General features: G+C 36.2%; 1 protein-coding gene across 2 annotated transcripts in view; it reads left to right on the forward strand.

The window, feature by feature from the left end:
- cntn5 (contactin 5) overlaps nt 1-20,184 on the forward strand; it is a 165,844-nt gene that overhangs the window by 36,567 nt on the left and 109,093 nt on the right. For both annotated transcript variants that reach the window (XM_023350705.1, XM_023350707.1), the window contains exon 2: nt 2,887-3,005. In XM_023350705.1, coding sequence (XP_023206473.1) covers nt 2,951-3,005 — 55 coding nt within the window. In that variant the 5' untranslated portion in view covers nt 2,887-2,950. The remainder of the gene's footprint in view (nt 1-2,886; nt 3,006-20,184) is intronic.

Below are 20,184 nucleotides of genomic sequence, written 5' to 3' on the forward strand. Positions count from 1 at the left end.
ACTTAATTTTGCTATAATATGGGAGTATGTGCCTGGAAAATACATAATACCCCCTCTTTAAAGGTTTCTGTTTCAAAATGGGTCAAGGATAAAGCCAGACTGTATTTTTAAAAATGTATAGTAATCAATCAGATTTATTTGTATAGCAGAATTTAGCAACATGCCAGTTCAAAGTACTTTACATCATTAAAACATAGAAAAAAAAACTTTATAAACACACATAGTCAACAACTGTTAACTAGTCTTAGTAGACTAGTTGTCATACAACTGACAGGAAACTGGTCATTTCAGTCATTAAGGACTTAGAGTAAAATGACCTGTGAAGTTCTCTGTTTCTTTTCTAAAAAAAAAAAAATATGGTTTTTTGTAAGATGAGAAATGATGTCTGATAAAAAAACACATGAAATAACAGAGTGAATACATATAATGCAGAATAACTACTACAGCCCAGCTGACCCTTATTCTCTCAAAGAGAAGTTATAAAGAATGCCTGTCTCCTGCCCCTGCTCTGCCTCTGAATATGCATTTCTTTTTTTTCACACGCCTGTTTGCTAGTGAGATGATAAAGAAGTCACGGTGGAGCGAAAGTGTGAGCACCTTTTCCAAAAAGGAGACCGCTGTCAGACAGCGGTCTAGACAGATGACCTTCAGCTGTTTAATTGTTTACATCAGTGAGCAAAGAGAATAAAAACCGAGATCGTGTAAAAAATACAACGCTGTCCATAATTTTTTCTCTTTAATTGAAAATGATCACATTTACAGAGAAGTTAATTAACTGTGGCAAACAGAAATGGAACAAGCGAGTAATCATCTATTTGCTTTATGTCTTGCTGTATATGTGTTATTTGCTTTATGTCTTGCTGTATATGTGTTATTTCTATATACGTTATGTGTTGATTTCATCAAGATTTAATACTACTGTGTTTTGTAATGCAAAACAAATATGATTGTTTAGTCACTTTTTGGACATGGACATTCTTCTGTCCAACATTACAGCTTTTGGTGCCACTTTATGAATGCCCTAAATAGTGCTTTGAAAAAATTACAGCTGCTATTTCTATTATTAAAAAGAAAAGGGAGCAAATTGAAGGTTCTAATGGAAGTTTTTTTGTTTTTTCAGATGAATGGGAAAACAGTTTTTTCTATGCAAACAAAATTAGAGCGTCTGCAGAATACGCAATAATATTGAAATAGTGTCTTTTAACACTTCACATTTGAATTGCTTTGCAGCACTCATTTTTGTTTTTTTTTGGCAATCAGTTCAACCAAAGCAATGGGAAGTTATTCCAAAACATTTTCAATTGGTTGCGACAAGCCATTTAAAAGTAAGAAATGTCAAATGCCACAGATTATCGTGCAAAGGGCAGACTGTTAATACTCTTAGCAGATGATTAGATGGAGCATCTGTCAATCCCGATCTGTCGTGAGCCAAATTCAGCCGTCAGATCAACGAGACACTTCCTGCGGATCTTGTCAGTGAATAGGAGTTAGCCCTAATTCCCTCCTCTTTCCTAGATGCAAGCACAAGACGCAGAAACAAAAACTTTTTTGTGTTTGAAACTTGTGTTTTTCTAAATCTGAGCAAAGTCCGGATACCTTTGAAGGAAAACGAATAAATGAAACCGACAAGCAGAAGAACGCCTTGGTTTGGAAAATGATAAACAACAGTGGAAAAAACTCACAACAGTTTTAAATTCACTGAAAAATAGAAAGCCTTAGAAAAAGGTGTTCTTAGCCGATGAACTATTTGACATTTTGTCTCTTTCTAACCATATGATTTTATGTATTTTATAACAATTTTATATGGGTTGTATTAAGCAGTTGACAGAATCCCCATTTACTTTGATACCGTAAATAGAATCCAGTGCAACCAGTTCCCATCAGATAGGATTTTATTAGTAAGACGTCCTTTGTGTAATGTTCTTAAGAACGTTATTGAAGAAATTGCTTAATGAAGGCTAAAGATGAAGTTTTTGGAAAGTAACAAATAAGTAAAGTGGGCTTATTAACAATAACCCAAGCTTTAGATCTACTGGATCACTTTTAAATCCAGAATTGGAAAAAGAACATGGGACAATGTACGTAGTATTTTGTGTTGGTCTATCACACACGATTTAAAGGAAATACATCGAGGTTTTAAAACAATAGATGTTTCCACATCTGACAGTCTGGTAGACTTGGTCCGATTTGGGACCAAAACTGCAACATTTGCTACATTTTCAGCTGCTGTGGTTCTTTTTCACACCGCACTGTGTAAAACGAACCAAACCCTCAGAAAAAACTGTCAACACTGTCGCCTGTGGTGGCGCTGCACCAAGAAGCACTGAAGAAAATGACACCAAAATCTCTAAATAGGCCACTGAGCGTAACGTCCTCCATCACAAAATGTTAGAAGAATTGGAGTAGCGTGAGATTTTAGCGGTTGGAGGATTTCTCTTTTGTCATTTTCAAGAGACCACAAGCCATTTCTCCCATGATTCTACCAAGTCATAGTCACCATCACCATCATTATCATATGTAAAAGAGCATGTACTTATTCAGTGAGTCCATCATAATATTCCTCATTCTGCCATACAAAATATTTTCCTGTCACAAGCTATTCATGCTGTGTACTTGGCACATACATGCTTCTATCCCGTAGTTGTGTTAATATGACTATAGAATAAGTGCCAATCGCAGTCTGACAAAACTCAAAACATTTGATTTTCCTCAGCACAGAACTTGCTAAAAGAGGCAAAGTGATGAGACTGAATATAAAAAGGAAACACTTCAGGGATGTAAAACCTTGTTGTTTAAGATAAAACTGGAAAGTGGGAGCTGTCCTCCTCTGCATAAGTGATTTACGTCCTCTCACCTACAGTTTTTTCCTTCTCACTCTGTTTACAGGCGTGGCTTTCATGAAGAAGCTGACCTGCTAACATTCTAGCAGAAGGGACCCTCTTCCACAAGTATGGGGTCACCATGGAAACCATTTCTCATCCTGTCTGTCATCAGTGGCCTTTCAGGTAAGGAATTCAAAAGATAGCGTCAGAGATAATAGGAAATAAATGTAGTGAATAATCTCTTTAAGCACTGGCATTACAGCTGTGTAGTATTCATTGAACTGTTCAGATGATGACAGGGGAGTTGCACTCTGTAAAGGTGACTCAGTTGAGAGAATTGTCCTTGTGGATGAATGGATGAAGGAGGAAACTTTTAATTCTTGGACAGAAGGAATCTACATCATTTCAATCATGAGTTTAGCTTATCTGGGAGGAAATTGAGATAGTTTAACATTCCAACTGCGCTTGTTCTTTTGGTCTCTGACAATTTGACAACTCCTGACTAAAAATACCTTCCTTCTCTGTTCAAAAAAGTGGAAAATGTCATTCAGTTTCATTGACAAACTACCTTCCCGGCCTTTGGGTGCCGGTAGCAATTAAAACTGCAACATGACAGTGCTAATGTTCCATCTTTAATGCTTTGCCTTCTCATTTTCTCAGCGTGATTCAGAGTGAGTGCAGAATTTAAAGCTCAATTGCCTTTTCTCGGTCAGTTCAGAGGCATGTGTTTGCCACTCTAATGGATTTTGCCCTTTAAATGGTTCTTTTAGCCCACCAGAGGAGGGTTATGCACTCCGTGGCTCTCTCCGAGCTTCGTTTATGGGACTCATACAAACAGCTCTGACCTCTCTTTTCCCCTTGTTAAACCATACTATTAAATGGCAACAACAGTTTCTTAACTTTGAGCCTTGTCCTTCGAGACTGTTGCATTCTGAGTAAATAGTTTTTGTTTTTAGAAGAGAGAGAACAGATTGTTTCTTGTTTGTGTTTTTCAAATGCCAATTGCCAGTTATGATGTTGGCCTACTAACCGGTGGCAATTGGAACACTTCCTGGTAATTTCTAGTTAACCAATTTGTGCAGCTCAGTTTATTACATGTAATGAGCCACCTGCACAAACGGCAAAAACTACTGTCCCTTTTTGTTTTCTGCTTTTTTTTTTTCAGTCAAGATGGTAACAAGCTCGTTGTCTTTTGCTGCTGTTTTATAATTAGTTGCTGATTATTCTGAGAATTGTTCAGCTGGATGAGGTCATTGTTTGATTGAGTGATATTACAATCAATTTGACAAGAGAAAATTAATAAGCCTGTCTTCATGTAGCGCATAGTCGTGCTCTGAGCAATCCAAAAATAGAATAGAAAACTTCTCACCCTCTAATATTGCTTTATAGTTGAATGAGCATAAATGTCTTTCTTTGAGCAAATATTAAGTGTAATAGGATCAGACTGAAGAGATTTTGTAAAATTCAACTACTGTGCTCTAAAGACTACTGATTTAAAATCATCTCTGTTTATTTTTTGCCAACTCAGTCCTGGTACAGAAATGGACAGATTTAGGCTCTGGTAGATTTGACACAGAAGTGTTTGGAAGTGGTTTTGTTTTGCTTTTCAGCCCAATATCAGAATCAGCGTCAGCTTTGTTTTATTCAAGATTGTGTGCATAAATGAGGAATGAGGAGTATAGAGTATGAATAGAAAAACTTCAGAGGAAATAAAATAAGTACAAAGAAACTAGTTATGCATGTATTTACTGCCACGTTTTTAATAAGAAAGGAAACCCAAAGTTTGATGTGTGCAAAAATGCTTATTTGGTTTCATAGTGGAGTAGCTGACTACTGTGGCTGTAAGGTGTTCATTGTGTAATAAGAGAGAAATAAACTGTCTCTGTGGCACAAAACTGCCTACTTTGAAAGCTCAAACACACTAAATATACACCAATATGTACAGCGGAAACTGTCTGGGCAATACCACGCTAACTACAGTTTCCCATATCTCCGGTCTTGGGGCTACAGCCAAAGAAAATGAATGTTGCTCCTGGCTTGGTCGCTTTGCAAACACCAGTCATAAGCGTATCGAGTAACATTGTGTCTAGGTATTTCAGCTGCACCGTCTTTTGAATATTTTAGATATGCTCTTTGGAAAACAACAAATAGGCAAATTTTATGTGAATAACTGAGTTATGTTCCACAGAAAAATATGCAAAGAGGTGAATCTGTGAATAAGCTGTAGCTCAAAATGGAAATGTGTGAAGAATGATTAAGCTCTTTCTAGTTTCCTTACAAACCCAACAAATTGTAACACCTTTGATTAATATTGGGTTAAAATTAAAACTACCCAGCTTCTGTCTGAAGAACTCAACCCAGTTTTATGTGTATGAAAAACACTGAATGAAACGTTGCCTGTCTAGGTTGACTTTATGACCACGTATTTGGTCAAAGCTTGAATTCTGAACATAACATGTGATAGCTAGCTTCCGCCAGCAAATGCAAGATTAAGATTGGCTCAAATGAAGAAGCTCATGTGCTGTGAACTAGGGGCATAAAATAACCCCCTGGTATTATTATCACACAACATAATTTACTATCTTGCTATTTCTTTTTGAATCTTGTTGAAGAGGTTTAGTAAAGTCTGAACAAATTGTGTTATTCAAAATGGCGGTCACGTTTTGGCCCAATGCTTCATTAAAAATACCCAACTTTTATCCCAGAAGCAGAAGCACAGTATTTGTCTTTGATGAATCACCAATTAGGTTTTCTGGGTGTAAGATCATATCTGTTATTTTTAATTCAAGATTAATCAATAACTCAGCCTTAGGACATTAAATTGTAAGCAACAACAGACAAACTTGTTACACCTAGAGATGTAAGAGGTATAAATTTGCATAGTCAGTGTTGGGTACATACCAAATCAGCTTGACACCATTAGGGGACCTTTTAAGTCTGTATTAGTTTTTTTCCCTCAATTCTCATGAAAAAGAGAAGAATAATTCACAACAATAACAAATAGATGGATTTAAACTACCTGTAAATCCATCTAACCATAGATGGATTTTTATCTGGGTCAAACTTTCCTGTACAGCTAGCACTCAGATTTACATAGATAGGAGAGAAAGCAAAATGACTTAAATAGAGTTATAGACATAATATAATTGTCAGACAGGGATTCGGCGGTCCTTTTCAGATTGTTAGCAGCAGAATCTGCTTCAAGATGTGCACACATTTACAGGTAGTGCCTTTGTTTTACCTCTTTCTGAAAAGACTGGAATGTCATTGTGCAAGAGCAGCAACATTTCCACGGTTTCAAATCTTTTTCTTCCCACAGAAAGTCAACGTCTGGTGTTATCAAGCACTTGTGATGTTAGTTTAGAAGCCAACAGCAGAGGCACATGGAGGGCTGGTGTAATTTAATCATGAGCCATTTCAACAACTGTCTGCAAAGTGTCATTAGAGACTCCCCAGAGATTTTGTAAGTGATTCATCTAATGCGTGGGAATGTGTCATAAAAGCAGTAAATCTATATAAACTCAGTGGGTGCCACTGCTGCTGTAAAGCAGTTTATACTCAGACAATTTCTTGATTAAAACTCTACTGCTATCGCATTTAAATTAAGTCCTGGGAACTTATTACAGACTGACTTTTGATATTGTAACTACAATATGAAGTAATGCAGAGAACAACTTTTAACTGTAAAGCAAAATTAGGAAACAATAAAAAAGGTAAAATGTTTACATCAATTTTTCATTTAAAATTTTTACTTAAAAAAAAGATGACTGAGAGTGCTGGTAGAAACTTTGAGACGTTGCAGTAGTTTTCTGTTTTCTCTCACACCTTATGGTTCTTCTGCTTAAATGTGTAAACAATGAACTATTGAAGTAGACCAGAAAATATAATCCTAACCCTTAATATGCATTTTCCCCAGCTTTTTATTTTCTTTCATTACGTTCTATATATTAGTGACTTAATATTCTTTGCAAGTTGAACTTTTTTGCCATGCCGTCATTCATTGTATTTTGCTAAAGTTGTTTCATTCATTGCATTTTCCCAAAGTTGTATCAGTCAATATGTTTTTACCTTAATACTAATCATTTTAGCTGAACTATTTATAATTTCCTAAGTCTTAAGACTTAGGAAATTCTGTTTCTATATATTTTTCTACAAATCAGACTTGCACACTACATAAAATTATTAACCTGAATGACATCCCAGAGACTAGGAATCATTGTTTATTGGTTGATGAATAAATTCTACACACAAACTCATACATAATAGATACTGTAAATACATACAATTGATAAATATGCTAGATGGAAATATTATGGCTTTATTAAAGTGTTTATCCATTCATTCATTAATAGTTTACCTGCTTATCCAAACAGGGTTGTGAGGGAAGCTGGTGTCTATGTCCAGCAGTCAGTGGGCTGCCAGTCCACCACAGGATGATAGAAAATAAAAGGTTTAATACAAACCTTTATTTGAAACATTTTTTGTCCTTTGTAACATAAAATTAGTCATAATTTTATTTAGAATTTAGTCTAATCACATTTGACATTCACAATTTATTACACATTTTAGTTTCTGTATTTGATTAATTCTTGTCTAAATATTGTTTTGGAACAAGTGGCTTTTTTTGTACAGCAAAATCGACAGGAAATACGGCGAAGAGAGAGGTGCACATGGTGCTACCTGCCAACTGAGCCTGTTTTAAAATGGTTCAAAACAATATACAAGTTAGCAACATCACTTCACATGTTGTATTGCAGCTCTTTATAGCAGCTGTAATTGCATCTGAAATAAACCCATAAAGGGAAGATTAGGGCATCCCTAGTTTTTGTTTTTACTTATTATTCCCAGTGTATCTAACTGATCTCTGTTTCTTCACAGTGACAACAAAATACCTTTTTATTCTTATAAAGGTCACAGACTAAAAATCCAGCTTCAAATTGCTTCGATTTATACAGCATTTGCTTTGACAGAGATGCAGCAGAAATCAAAGCTATTTGGCAGATATTGGCGCTCTACTGAAGCTAAATTCACTTTCCAAAAACTTGCACTTATGAGTCCTTTTGTGTTGTTGAAGCAGATCACTGCATGAGTGGGTAATATTACAATCGATTTGTCAAGGGAAAATAAGATACTGTTGTTTTTGCACTTCCTAAAACTAGAAGAAAATATTTTGGATTTTGGAGATAAGAGAAAAAAGTCAAACCATGGACAAATATCACGTCTAAAATTGTCAGATTGGAGAGGGATAAGCAGTGATAGATGAGAATGAGAGTATTTAACCTGTTAGACAGAAAAAAAAAGAAAACTTGATCCTGTCAGTCTAGCCAGAGCACTGTAAAAAACTCAGTTTGATATAACAGGAGAGGCAGTGACTACTGTGCTGTTCTCTATTGTGAAAATAAAATAATTCTGCTGTATTAGATTGAAATACCATCTGTGTGTCAAGTCAATGCATTGTTCCACTGCATTTTAAAGTTACTATTTGCTAAAGTTAGATTCATACTTGACATGAGCAATACTGAAGCAAAAATCAAAAATGGTGTTTTGAAGTATTTAAGTGATACTAGTTTAATTCTGAGGTCTGCGTATAAAACAGAATATAATAGATTGGTTTGCCTTACTTAATTTTAAACAGTATTTAAAATGAGATAAATACTGATGGCACAGGAAGAAAACATTCTTTCTAACGCCTTGTAAAAGTATTGATACCCACATTTGTTAGATGTCATCATTTTTTTCATTTTTTCTATACAAAGTCAAAAGTTCATACAAGGTGTCCAGTTTTGTATTTTCTCCCTCAAATCGTTACTTTTTGCAGATGGTGTGTACTGCTTGTAGAAAGTTGCAGTGAGGGTTTCTATAATTTACCTTGAAGCTTCAAGGGTGGAAACATCTGTAAGTCTGACACCTCTAGGAAAGTGGTGGTGTGCCCACTTAGGATGGGGAGCAGTCAATACCTCTAAAGAAAGAATAATGTTTGGTTTTGGATGGCATGGTAGATGGAGAGGGGGAATTTTCTTCTTCAGAGCAATGTCTTGGCATCTCTGTTATTATTGTGTTGGTTTCTTCTCATCAATTATAAAGAAGTCTCTGCATCGACTGCAGGTTCCCAGGTCAAAGTTAGAAGTAGAAAATGGAGAAATTAATTGAAGAATTGACAGATGGATGTTTCTGTTCATCTTTCCTACTTCGAACACTGTGTAGAGAATGCTAAATATTGAACTACTGAGATTGCTACTTTAGCAGTTTATAAATCAAAAACCTACTAATGAACTATTTATGAAATTTGTTTGCTTTTAATCATTCTCAGATCTATCAGTAAGTAAAGCCCACAGAGTCCCACAGTGCTTTAAGGCCACCACCATTAGCCCCGCTCCAAAAAAGGGACACAGCTTCAGAGCTCATTGACTGCTTACCCCAACTATATGAAGTGCTTTTAGTGGCTGGTTCTGAACCAGCTCCCTCTTACAGTGGACCCGCTGCAGTTCGCATACCACACAAATTGGTCAACAGTTGAAGGGATCTCACTCCCTGTCACATCTGGAGCACCTCAACTCCCATGTGAGAATACTGTTTTATAGACTTCAGCTCAGCATTCGATACCATAATTCCCTCGCAGCTCAAGTTACATCTGCCTGGACTGAACACCTCCTCCTGAAACTTTTTCCTGGACTTCCTTTCTGGACGATTTCAAAGTCCAGATTGGCTGCACCAGCTCCAACACTGTCACACTGAGCACAGGAGCCCCCCGTAGTTCCAAACTACCAGGATAAGATCACTCAACATTAAGAAATAATTTAATGTATTTTCATAGATTTGTTTCAAGATCATCAACATTGCATGTCTCAGGAAATCACATCTTTATCTTAACATAATGCCGAGATAAGGACCCATTTATTCTCAGTCAAAAGTGTGATGTGTGTGCATATATTTGCTTTTGTGTATGGATTTGTACACAAAAAGTTTGATGTCTGAGGGTTGATATCACTGCAGCTATTAAATGCCGTATTTCAGTAAGGGAGCCGCACTCCAAACTGGTTTCAAATATTATCAGCAACTGAAGCTATGAGTAGCTATCCCCACTGATATGATGGTGTCTTTGTCCATTAAAATACTTTGACATGATGGTTTGTGTAATGGATTATTGACCTACTGTTCACTCTGAATACTCTGAAAACGCTTGCTTTGAAGACAGTAGATTCTGTGTTCAATTTTTTTCCACTTGTACTGTCTCCCCTGTCAAGTTCTTTTCATTCCGCAGATATTTAAATCATGCGGAGGCAGAGAGGGCAGCACAATTAGATTTCTCTTATGTATAAAAGTGGGTTGGGCTGGCATGATGTCTGAGGCCATTTTTTTTTCTCCCCCACAGTCAGCCACTGATTGAAATAAAATGTTGCTCCGAGTGTTAAGTGCGGAATGGTAATTCACCTTTTCCTCTGCTAACTCCGAGCTATCTAAATATTAAAAGTGGGTTGCAGGAAATATAGAAGTATAGTGCCATATAAGTAATGCATGAAGTCATTTTCGCGAAGGGCAAAAGAGTCACACACCAGGGTTATGATTGTGTGGGGAAACAAATGAATATTTACATTTGCTACACAGAGACTCTGTTATTAATATATTGCAGTGATTGGAAACCACAGAAAATGTGTGTTAAAAAATGGTGGTAAGCAGTGTAGATAATTCCAATCACCAGTTATTTTAGTAACTTTGAGAACAAGGTTGGTACTAGCAATGGGACAGTACTGTATAACAACAACTCTTATGACCTGTACTTAGTTCAGACAAACTGAGATATGCAAAATCTATTTCCAGTCCTACCATCCGAGACTAGTGGATCTTCTCCAGCTGGCAGGAGAGTCTGACTTGTGACTGCTTTCTTATATGAGCAACTGGAGTCTGGGAAAGAGAGGAAAAAAATATATTTTTGATTGAACATTACAATTAGAGCTCTGGCATTCAACCAGCAGGCAAAGGATTTAAATTCGGCATTTCAGAGTGCATAAATTTGTGTTCTTATACCAATGATTTTTAAACTGCTGTGTTGGGTTGAACAATGACAGCTTCCTTTTTTTATTTCTGGTGGATTTCAATAGTTTTTGTACTTGGTTATGAAAAATGGAAATGCACTATGTATAAAAGTTTCTGAAATCTGAATTTATTCAACATAAACTAAGGTTAAAACTAAAGTTTCTAATATAAAGTGTGAAAGGCAGTGAAATCAGAGGTGTCTGGTGTGATTGAGTGGGGAATGTGTGTGGAAGTGCTGTAATGTGCAATCAAAATAATCTACAAATCAAAAGGAGGAAGCATGTCTGCCTGTGGAGGAGAGACATTAGCTGCTAGTCAGGCTTTAAATCATACGGCCTCTCCACTTCCTCAGATATTCCAAATCAGTAATCAGTGTTGAGAAGAAAAGGCAAATGCTCAACCTAACCACAAGGTCTGTAACATCACCATTTACATTTTTTCCATTACCAACTTCAGTGCATTTTTGTGGATTTTATAAGAGAAAAGCAGACTTTAACTTCAGCCCTCGAGGTCCAGTGTCCTGCAACTTTAAGATTCACACCTGAGCTAAATAATCAGGTCATTAGCAAGACTCTGGAGACTTTGACTTGTATACAGAGGATTACAGCCATTTGAATTAGAATGGCTTTGATTCAGCCATTTGACATTTTATATTAGTTGATGACAATTGTTACTGAAACATCCAAAATTCTCTCAAACTGATAGTATGACTTTTCCTCTTTTTTCCAACTTTCCTTTTGAACTGTTGTACAATTTTTTCCCCTTCCAGTCCAGCCTATATTTTTAAGTGTATATTGGGCGCATATTGTGTCTATTCTTTCAATTATGTGTACCCTGTATACGGTGTCCATGGACGATTGAGATTCATAGTTCAGTGCACTGATTGACTACATTTCCCTTTATAACACTCTCAACATTATGAATGGTGTCACATAGAAAACAATTTGATGTGACCACTGTTTCCTGACCAGCAGTTTTCTGTGCGAGTCAGTTCATCACAAAGTTTGCATAACTGCTCGTAAAAATTGTCCTTTGGGCGTACGGATCCGGTGGATGTACGCTTTGAATCTGTATGGAGTCTGCCATGAGCACGAACCTCCAAGGAATGAAATGTGTCCTAGAAAGCAATATGAAACTGCTGCTGCAGAAGTTGTTAGCTTAGGAAAGTGAGTTAGTTGATGCCATCAACCTTGCTCAGCTGCCCTTAAGAAGATTCAACAGCTAAAACGTTTTCTAATGCTAAATCCCAGAGAATGCCATGTGGGTCTGGGTTGAACTTTGGTGAAATTAATACTCTCTTCTAAAGATATTGATCATGTGTCTATTGTGATACAAATCAGTATTATTTTATTGCCCAGACCTAGTGATTCTGGAAGAAAACTTCCTGTAAAAGAAAATCTCCAAGAGCTATAATTTAGAGATGCACCGATATGAAAATTTGGGCTCATATTGATATCCGATATTAATGTTGCTGTTATGGCCGATAACCAATATTTAATATTAAATACATTTCTCTAATGTTTTAACACCTTTTGGGAAAAAATACCAGAAACAGACAGCAACAAGATGGGAATACATATTAGTTGTTAATATCAGCCCAGTTTTGATGGTTGGGCCAAAACCAATATGTTAAAAAATGACTTTCGGCCAATGATGGTGCCGATATACCATGCATTCCTTGCATGAATACTTTAAGTAAAATAAGATGCTGCAAAACTTGTCTATAGCCTCAAAGTTTTCATGTGTTATAGCAACCCACAACAAAAACGTGCATCAATAAAGCAGAGTATGGAGAAGATGTTCATATTTTCCATTAAAGCCTGCATTATACAGCGTCAGTGCCGGTTCATACCCCAGCAAGGTTGATTCAGCTCATTTGATCCCCTTAGTACACCAAGAGTAATGAAAAAAAGAATAGGGCTTAGTGAGTAGTATATTGTGATAGGAGGTAAGGCGAGGTTGCATATGATGTATGGATTGTTCCATCTGTAATGATATTCAGCTGAATAAATGGTCTCAAGCATAATCAGCTTGAGTCAATATAATCTCCCTCTGAAGGTCTTCGTTAATCTTACAGGCGATAGCCAATCATGTCCGTCTACTTGAGTCCCCACGAATGCCTCGCCTTCTTACTGTACATTATTCTACAGATTTTTGCAGGAGACAGACGAATTCTCACAAGGCTCACATATTCTCCCATGTGTCAATGCTTTGACATCATATAAGTTTACAGGTTTTATATTCTACTAGCTTTGTGTTTCCTCTGTTTTCCAGACCATTGTTACCTTTAAGTTCACTCGCTCCCTCTGTTCATGATTTGCTTGCATATTAATCCTTTTGTCTTAGAGGTGAATAACTGTCCCAAGTAGGTGTCACTTCCCCAGTAATGTAACCTTCATTAATACAAAGGCTCTAATAGCTGAACACTCATATGATAATAAGGACAAGTAACAGCAGTGTTTGGCTTTTTGTTCCCTGTTCAGGTATCAGATGGCATTTGCCACCTTGGGAGATGTTATCATAATGCTGGTGTTACGACCTCAAACAATAACTGATGGCATCGGGCTGGAGCTCTCGGAAATGGAGCACACAGTATTTTCAACAAGGAGTGTTTCTAGTTTTGTGCCCTCTGAAAGATAGGGATCAGTGGGATCTGCAAGGGTCATTGCTTTTATCAGATGAAGGTGAAAGCTGACAGGAGAAAGTGCCGGGTGGCTTCAGTAGTCAAACAAATAAAAGGGATGTTTTTTCTTTGTACTGAGTGTTTAGGATTTTGCTTCAGTATGAAATTTTGACAAAATATTCCAGCAATGTTGCTGTGATACATAGTAGATGTGATGTTGTATGTTTATGTGGGAAACACATCAGTAACACTGCTGTAATACTCTTTCATGTTTTTAACAACTCAAATAGAATTCAATGTACTTTTAAGTATTATTTGTTGAACATTTGCAGAGATTTGTCAGTCTTTTCAGTTTTTCAGCAAGAAATGTTATGCATCTTTCCACTCTGCTGAGTCTTTGGCCACTTTATTTATGTATTGTAAGTTGCTTTGAAACAGCATGTGTTGTGAATTGGTGCTACATAAATATTGTATAATTACGTATTGTATAATGACTTGCAAAAGCATTCATTTCCCTCATACCTTTCATACCTTTTCCAAATGATCATAGTGCATTTACAACCATTAATGTATTTTATTGAGATTTTGTAACAGAAAAACACAAAATAGTTGTATTTGTAACTTAAGTTGTAGTTGTAATAGTTGTAGTTTGGTTGCATGTAAAAGATCTGGGGACTAAAGGATGTGGCTTGTGTGCTCAGGATCGTGCTTTGAGTGCGGGGCAGCTATAATAAGGTAGGAGACCAAAATGTACATTTTTGGTCTACATGCAAGAAATTTCTCCAGAAATAACTGACACATCATTCTTCATAATAAAGCATGGTGGTGGCAGTATCATGCTTTGTTCAAAGATGAATGGAGCAATTTATGAGGCAGTTGTAGAAGAAAACCAATTGGAGAAAAGATTTTTGTTTCCAGCAAAAGAGTCCAACCTACAATGGAAAGGTTTAGGTCAAACCATTTTCATGTGTTAGAATGACCAAGTCAAAGTCCAGACAATTAATTTGCCTGAAAATCTGTAGTAAGATTTAAAGAATGTTGTCCACAGGCAGTTTGTTCCATCTGTAGCTTTTGCTATTTTCCAGAAGAAAAAACAACAGTCTGTGTATGTGTGAAACTTGTAGAAACAGACCAAAGAAGAATTAAGGCTGTCACTGCAGTAGCATTTTATTCTACAAAGTATTGGTTCAGAGGGACTCGGTACAAATTCTTGTCTTTCGTTTTGAGTTTTTATTTTGAAGAAAAAGTATTTTTCTTTCCATATCACAATTATACACTGTTTTTGTTGGTCCAAAAAAGAGGCTCTTGCTAAAATAAATATATAGAAGTTTGTGGTTATTGTGTGCCAGAAATCCCCAAAGAGCTGCCGCTTGAGAAACCACAGGTTCAGATCAAACCCAATTGATATGCGTTACCCAGCAAAAGTGTCCAAACATGGTTATTTGTGAATCTAGCAGGTAGAGGCTCTGAGAATTCACAGCAAGTGACCGTGCATGAGAATAGTGTTTGCTTCTGCATGTTTTTGCCAAATGGGTCTGTATATCATTCTTTGAGCAAATATCTGATGGGATGTGATGGCCTCTGTGGTCGACAAATCCCTTCCTCAAAGACTCTGCTCTACAATCCACAGGACCCAACGGATCCATGGGTAACATCCTGGTTTATTATGCAACCAAAAATCTTCAGTATCTTTTAGTTGAGATTTTTAAAATTGTTGATTTCACATAAATATCAGTTTAATAGAGAGAAATACATATTCAGTCTTACCGAATATAACACTCACATTCGCACAGCTCTTATTTTTCTGTCAAGAAAATATTGCATCATGTTTCAGCATTTCAAAAGTTTGACTGCTCGACTGGAGGAATATGTTATAAAATATAACGAACGATATGCATTCGTCTTGTGTAATTTATACTTTAAAATTATTAGTCTGTGACTTTTTGACTCTGTTGCACCAATATCCCCAACTGTGTTTGATCAAGGGATGATACGGATATAAGCATATATTTGTTCTTCCTAATTGCGCGGAACATCACAGCTGTCCTGTAGCTGAATGAACACATCATCAGTCGCTCACCGATAGCTCTGTGGCAGAAAGCAGATAGATTGCAAGTAAAGTAAATAAATGCAATCTATGTAAGTGTCAGCTTACAGGTCTGGGGGATATTTAATTTTAAATCCTTTATCATCTACAATGAATAACATACCTGACTCTTTGAATGCTAAATTTTCAGCAGCTGAAAGGGAATGACACTCTGAGCTGAAGCTCTTTTGTGATATTCCTCATGGCTTTGGCAGAAGAATCAGGAGATGAACAGTTTTATTTCTTTTAATGGAATATTCAAATACAAAAAGCAAAACTTAAACAGCATTTCTAAATTATTATGGCAACATTAAGAATAGTGCCTTGCAAAAGTATCAGTATGTTGATATTTTTGCTTGCTTAAGATTTAGTGACATCATTTTAAAATGATTGTAATGATTTTACAAGTTATTGACTGGAGGATTAAATACAAATTAATGCTGTAGTTTTTGGATTTTTAATTAATTGCACAAAAAAGTTGTATTTGTCTGCTTGCTTCACAATTATGTTTTATTTTGTGTTAGTGTGCTACGTCTCAAAGATGTGGCTGTTTGAGATTGTGCATGACAAGATTATAAAAAAGTTCTAAGTTCAGTTAGAATACGTTTGCAAAGTACCGTACATGTCAGTGTAATAACACAACAAGCTTTCATGTATTTTTAATGCATATATTCCTTCTGTGTGAGTAAAAAAGTAGTTGAGAATCTTTAAACTTTGGTTGAATGAAGACAGTGCAGATGTCTTCTTTAAACTGTGTCAAGCTACTGTATAATAAGCTGTTTCTTTGTCATCACTCAGCTTCGATCAAACACACTGCAACTGTCACATCACAGCTGTCATTCATACATATATGGATGCAACAAATAGGAGCTATTTCTATACAGAAATGCAATTTGAGCAAAAACTGTCTGGGTTGAATTAATTTATTTAAATGAAAAAAAAAGAGTACAGCAGGATTCAGAGGCTGGAAACCTTTATGGTGTAAAGACTAGAGAGAAAAAAGTTTATTTTAAACCTGTACTACATAAAGGTTTTGTTTTACAAAGGGTCCCTGTAAAAGCACAAAAAAGGACAGGAATACATTCATGTATGTTACTATTAAAGAAATAATGCAACTGTGATTCAAATACTGGAGCAATGACCCAATAATACTTATTATCGAATTACACCATGGCACTCACTCTGGCAATCTGGATCCTTTAAATTGAAAGTGAAATTGACAACACCACATCAGATATGCTTTGTATTTGTTTAAGTACTTACAATATATACAAAAAAGTCATATCTGGATGGCCATTTGAAAAAATAAAAATGGGTGAATCAAACTAGATTCTGACATAACCAAAACTTTACATTACTGGTCAATAACAGTGCAACTCTGTAAATTCCACAACACTGATCCCAGTATACATGCACAATTTAAAATGAAATGAGAACATGTCATAGATGACAAAATAATCAGAGGCGTGACTGTGTCTTTCACAAAACCCACTTCATTTCAGCTGCCTTTACGAACCTCTTCTCATCCTTATATGACAGCCACTTGGACCCCAAAGACAAGCACATTCATACAAAAGACAGAGTTCTACATACAACATAAATATATTTGCTCATCCCAAAATAAGAGACTTGTCAACTCATGACTTCTAGGATGTCACTTTAGCATTCATAACATTGATGGCTCTGCCACTCTGCATCCCCAGATTCAAACATTTGTGTTTGGGTTATGCAACTCAGTGAAAAGGTTTTACAGCAATTAAACTTTTTTAAAACTTCTCACCTTGTAAGCACAAATTTCAGTGGATTGTGTTGAGAGTTTTTGTGACAGACCAAGCCACAACCAGAATAGAGAATAGTCTACAGTTAGTCACACAAAAAATGTAAATTCATTCTTCTGTATGAAGGTTTTATTTTCTTTTCACTCATGTTTCTAAGCCATGAATGCTTTTCTTATCCATTAAAAATTCAACAAGAACACACATTTATACTTTTTAGAGTTTGGGTGCACAATAACTAAGTGTGGTAGTTATATATTCTGTTAAAAAAATCTATCTTTCTTATGGCTGTTAAAGCAAACTTTTCTGCAGTAATGATAGGTTCATTGTTTTATGTGCAGCAGGGAGCCTGTGTACACCTCAGCTGAACTGATTCATGACATGATAAACTGACTGCCAAGATGACATCCAACTACCAATTGCTTTGCTTTGCAATATTCAAACTCACAATGCTTTTAATTTCAGCGTTCCATATCTTGCTGTACCCAAGAATATGTTATACAGTAATTGCCTGCTCTCCATTTTTAGATAGTAGTGTTTTTGTGCTGACAAGTCCCTAAGGATACATAATTATTTCTCTGTTTTATTCAGTTCTTCCATAGCACTTTATCATGTAGCGCAAAACACCCCCACCCTCTTTTGTAGAACTCTGATTAGACTCTTGCTGTGCTTTAAGGTTCTTGTCTTTTGCATTTTAGTAGGAGCACTGCGTCTGCTATCTGGCTTGCTATGTTTTATTTGCTGTCTATACCTACAGCAGTTTTGTACAGTTACTCCCAAAGTTATATATTCACCAATCTGTGGGGAAAGCATTTAGTTTTGACATTTTTAGCTTAATAAAAGCACAGCACAATGTCTCATTAGCCTACATGGAAAAAAAGCAGACTATTGAATTCTTCAAAAGTAAAGGAAATATTACAACTCTTTGAAAGCAACGAAGAATAACCATATCATAATACCCCTTTTTGGGGGGTTTCTTATTCACTTTGTAATGTTACGGATAAGGAACAGAATATAATAAAATAATCCTTAATGAAAGACGATGGAGTGTATTAATTGTTCTTTTTAGAAAATTCATGTCTTTACCAGCAAGGCATGAAAAGTGAATTTGGAGGATGTATGAGATGACACCTAGACAGAAACTGCATAGGTAACAATGTCAGGCTGTATAAGAACTAAATGAGAAGCTTTTCTTTTTTTTCTTTCGTCTGTAATAACATTTGTATGAAGACTGGAAACCCCCAGACATTTCTAAAACTTGTGAGGGAAACACCGTCAGGGAACACCTTCGATGAAGATGGCGACGGTGGTAGGGGCTCATTTTGTAGAGTAAACACTTTGTGGTCCTCGGGACTTGATAAAGCATTATACAGTACAGGCCATTTATCAAATACCTCCCATTGTGCTATTGGCTATCTGTCATGTTTGCAAATGAGCTTTTGGCTAGAAAACCATTGTCCGAAACAACTGTTGCTTTGTTATCATGGCTCGTGTTATGTCCTTGATAAAATAGAGTAAAACATGAAAACAGTTCATACTGCTCTTATTTGCATTTCAACAGCATATGAAAGTATGTGGCTTTAAGTACAGTAACTAATGTCCCTGCAGTCCCTTTCCACAAGTTGATCTCCAGTCAGACTGCCAGATATTTTTGGATGAAGTTACAAAGCACGAGTTTCCAAATACACACAGTTTTACATACATTCATAAAAAGACACCTGCATTGTTTTTTTGCACTGTTTGATGTGAAATTAGAATGAACTTCTTCTGTTTTAGGTGAGCTAGGATTATCAGTGTTTTTTTTTCCATTTGCTAAATGCCAGAATAATTGGAGAACTTTTTTAATTTACACTTTGCAAATGCTATTTTTGCACATTTGAGAGTGTTACAGTGGTTCAGATCTACTCTGCATCCCCAGAATGATAACCAAACACAAAATCATCATTCAACTCTTATGCTCCACTAATCTGGAACAAACTTCCAGAAAACTGCAAAGATGCTGAAACACTGAGTCCTTTTAAACCGCATTCCTCAAGGGCAGGTGTCCTGCATCTTTTAGATGCCTCTCTGCTTCAGCACACCTGGCTCCAGTATTCGCTCATTAGCAGAGCTATGTGGAGCTTGACTGCATGCAGGCAGTTTAACCATTTAATTCAAGTCTGTAGGACAAGGTACACATCTAAAAGTTGCAAGACTCTGACCCTTGAGGAAAGCAGTTTGTAATTGCTATTTTAAAGCAAGACAACTTGTTTAGAATTGCCTTTGATTAATAACAACAGGCTCATTGACTAAAACATTACATGGATATTTAATGATAATTATTCTCAATGAATTTAACGTTGTCGTTTGGTGAAATGTGCTTGTTTATACTTTTCAATGTAATTGTTTATTGTGTTTTTAACATGTAAAATACTTTAAGCTGCTTTGTTGCTGAAATGTCCTATACAAATAAACTTGACTTGATTTGACGGATTATAATTTTTGACCATTTCCTAGCACGCAAAGTTTATAAGGCATCAAACTTTCATCCCAAGAAGGGTCATTGAGTATGGACTAAGAAAAAAAGCTGGTGAGGTTGAAGCAAGAAGCTACCTAAAGTAGCACGCTGTAACTTTTATGCCTGCCATCCCACTACATCTGCACTATAAAACAAATGACAGAGGCGCATCATAAACCACACCGTTTATAGGTGTGAGATGATTTGATGTTTCACAAAATGTGCCCAGTTTCAACACATTTACTCACTTAAAATACAGTTTTAGATACGACGCCAAACTGGGCAATATGAGAACAAAATGCAACATCAGCTCAAATTGCTCTTGGTTGCTCTTTGAAATATTAAGT

The sequence above is a fragment of the Xiphophorus maculatus genome, chromosome 18 (assembly GCF_002775205.1).
Source record: "Xiphophorus maculatus strain JP 163 A chromosome 18, X_maculatus-5.0-male, whole genome shotgun sequence".
Taxonomy (NCBI): domain Eukaryota; kingdom Metazoa; phylum Chordata; class Actinopteri; order Cyprinodontiformes; family Poeciliidae; genus Xiphophorus; species Xiphophorus maculatus.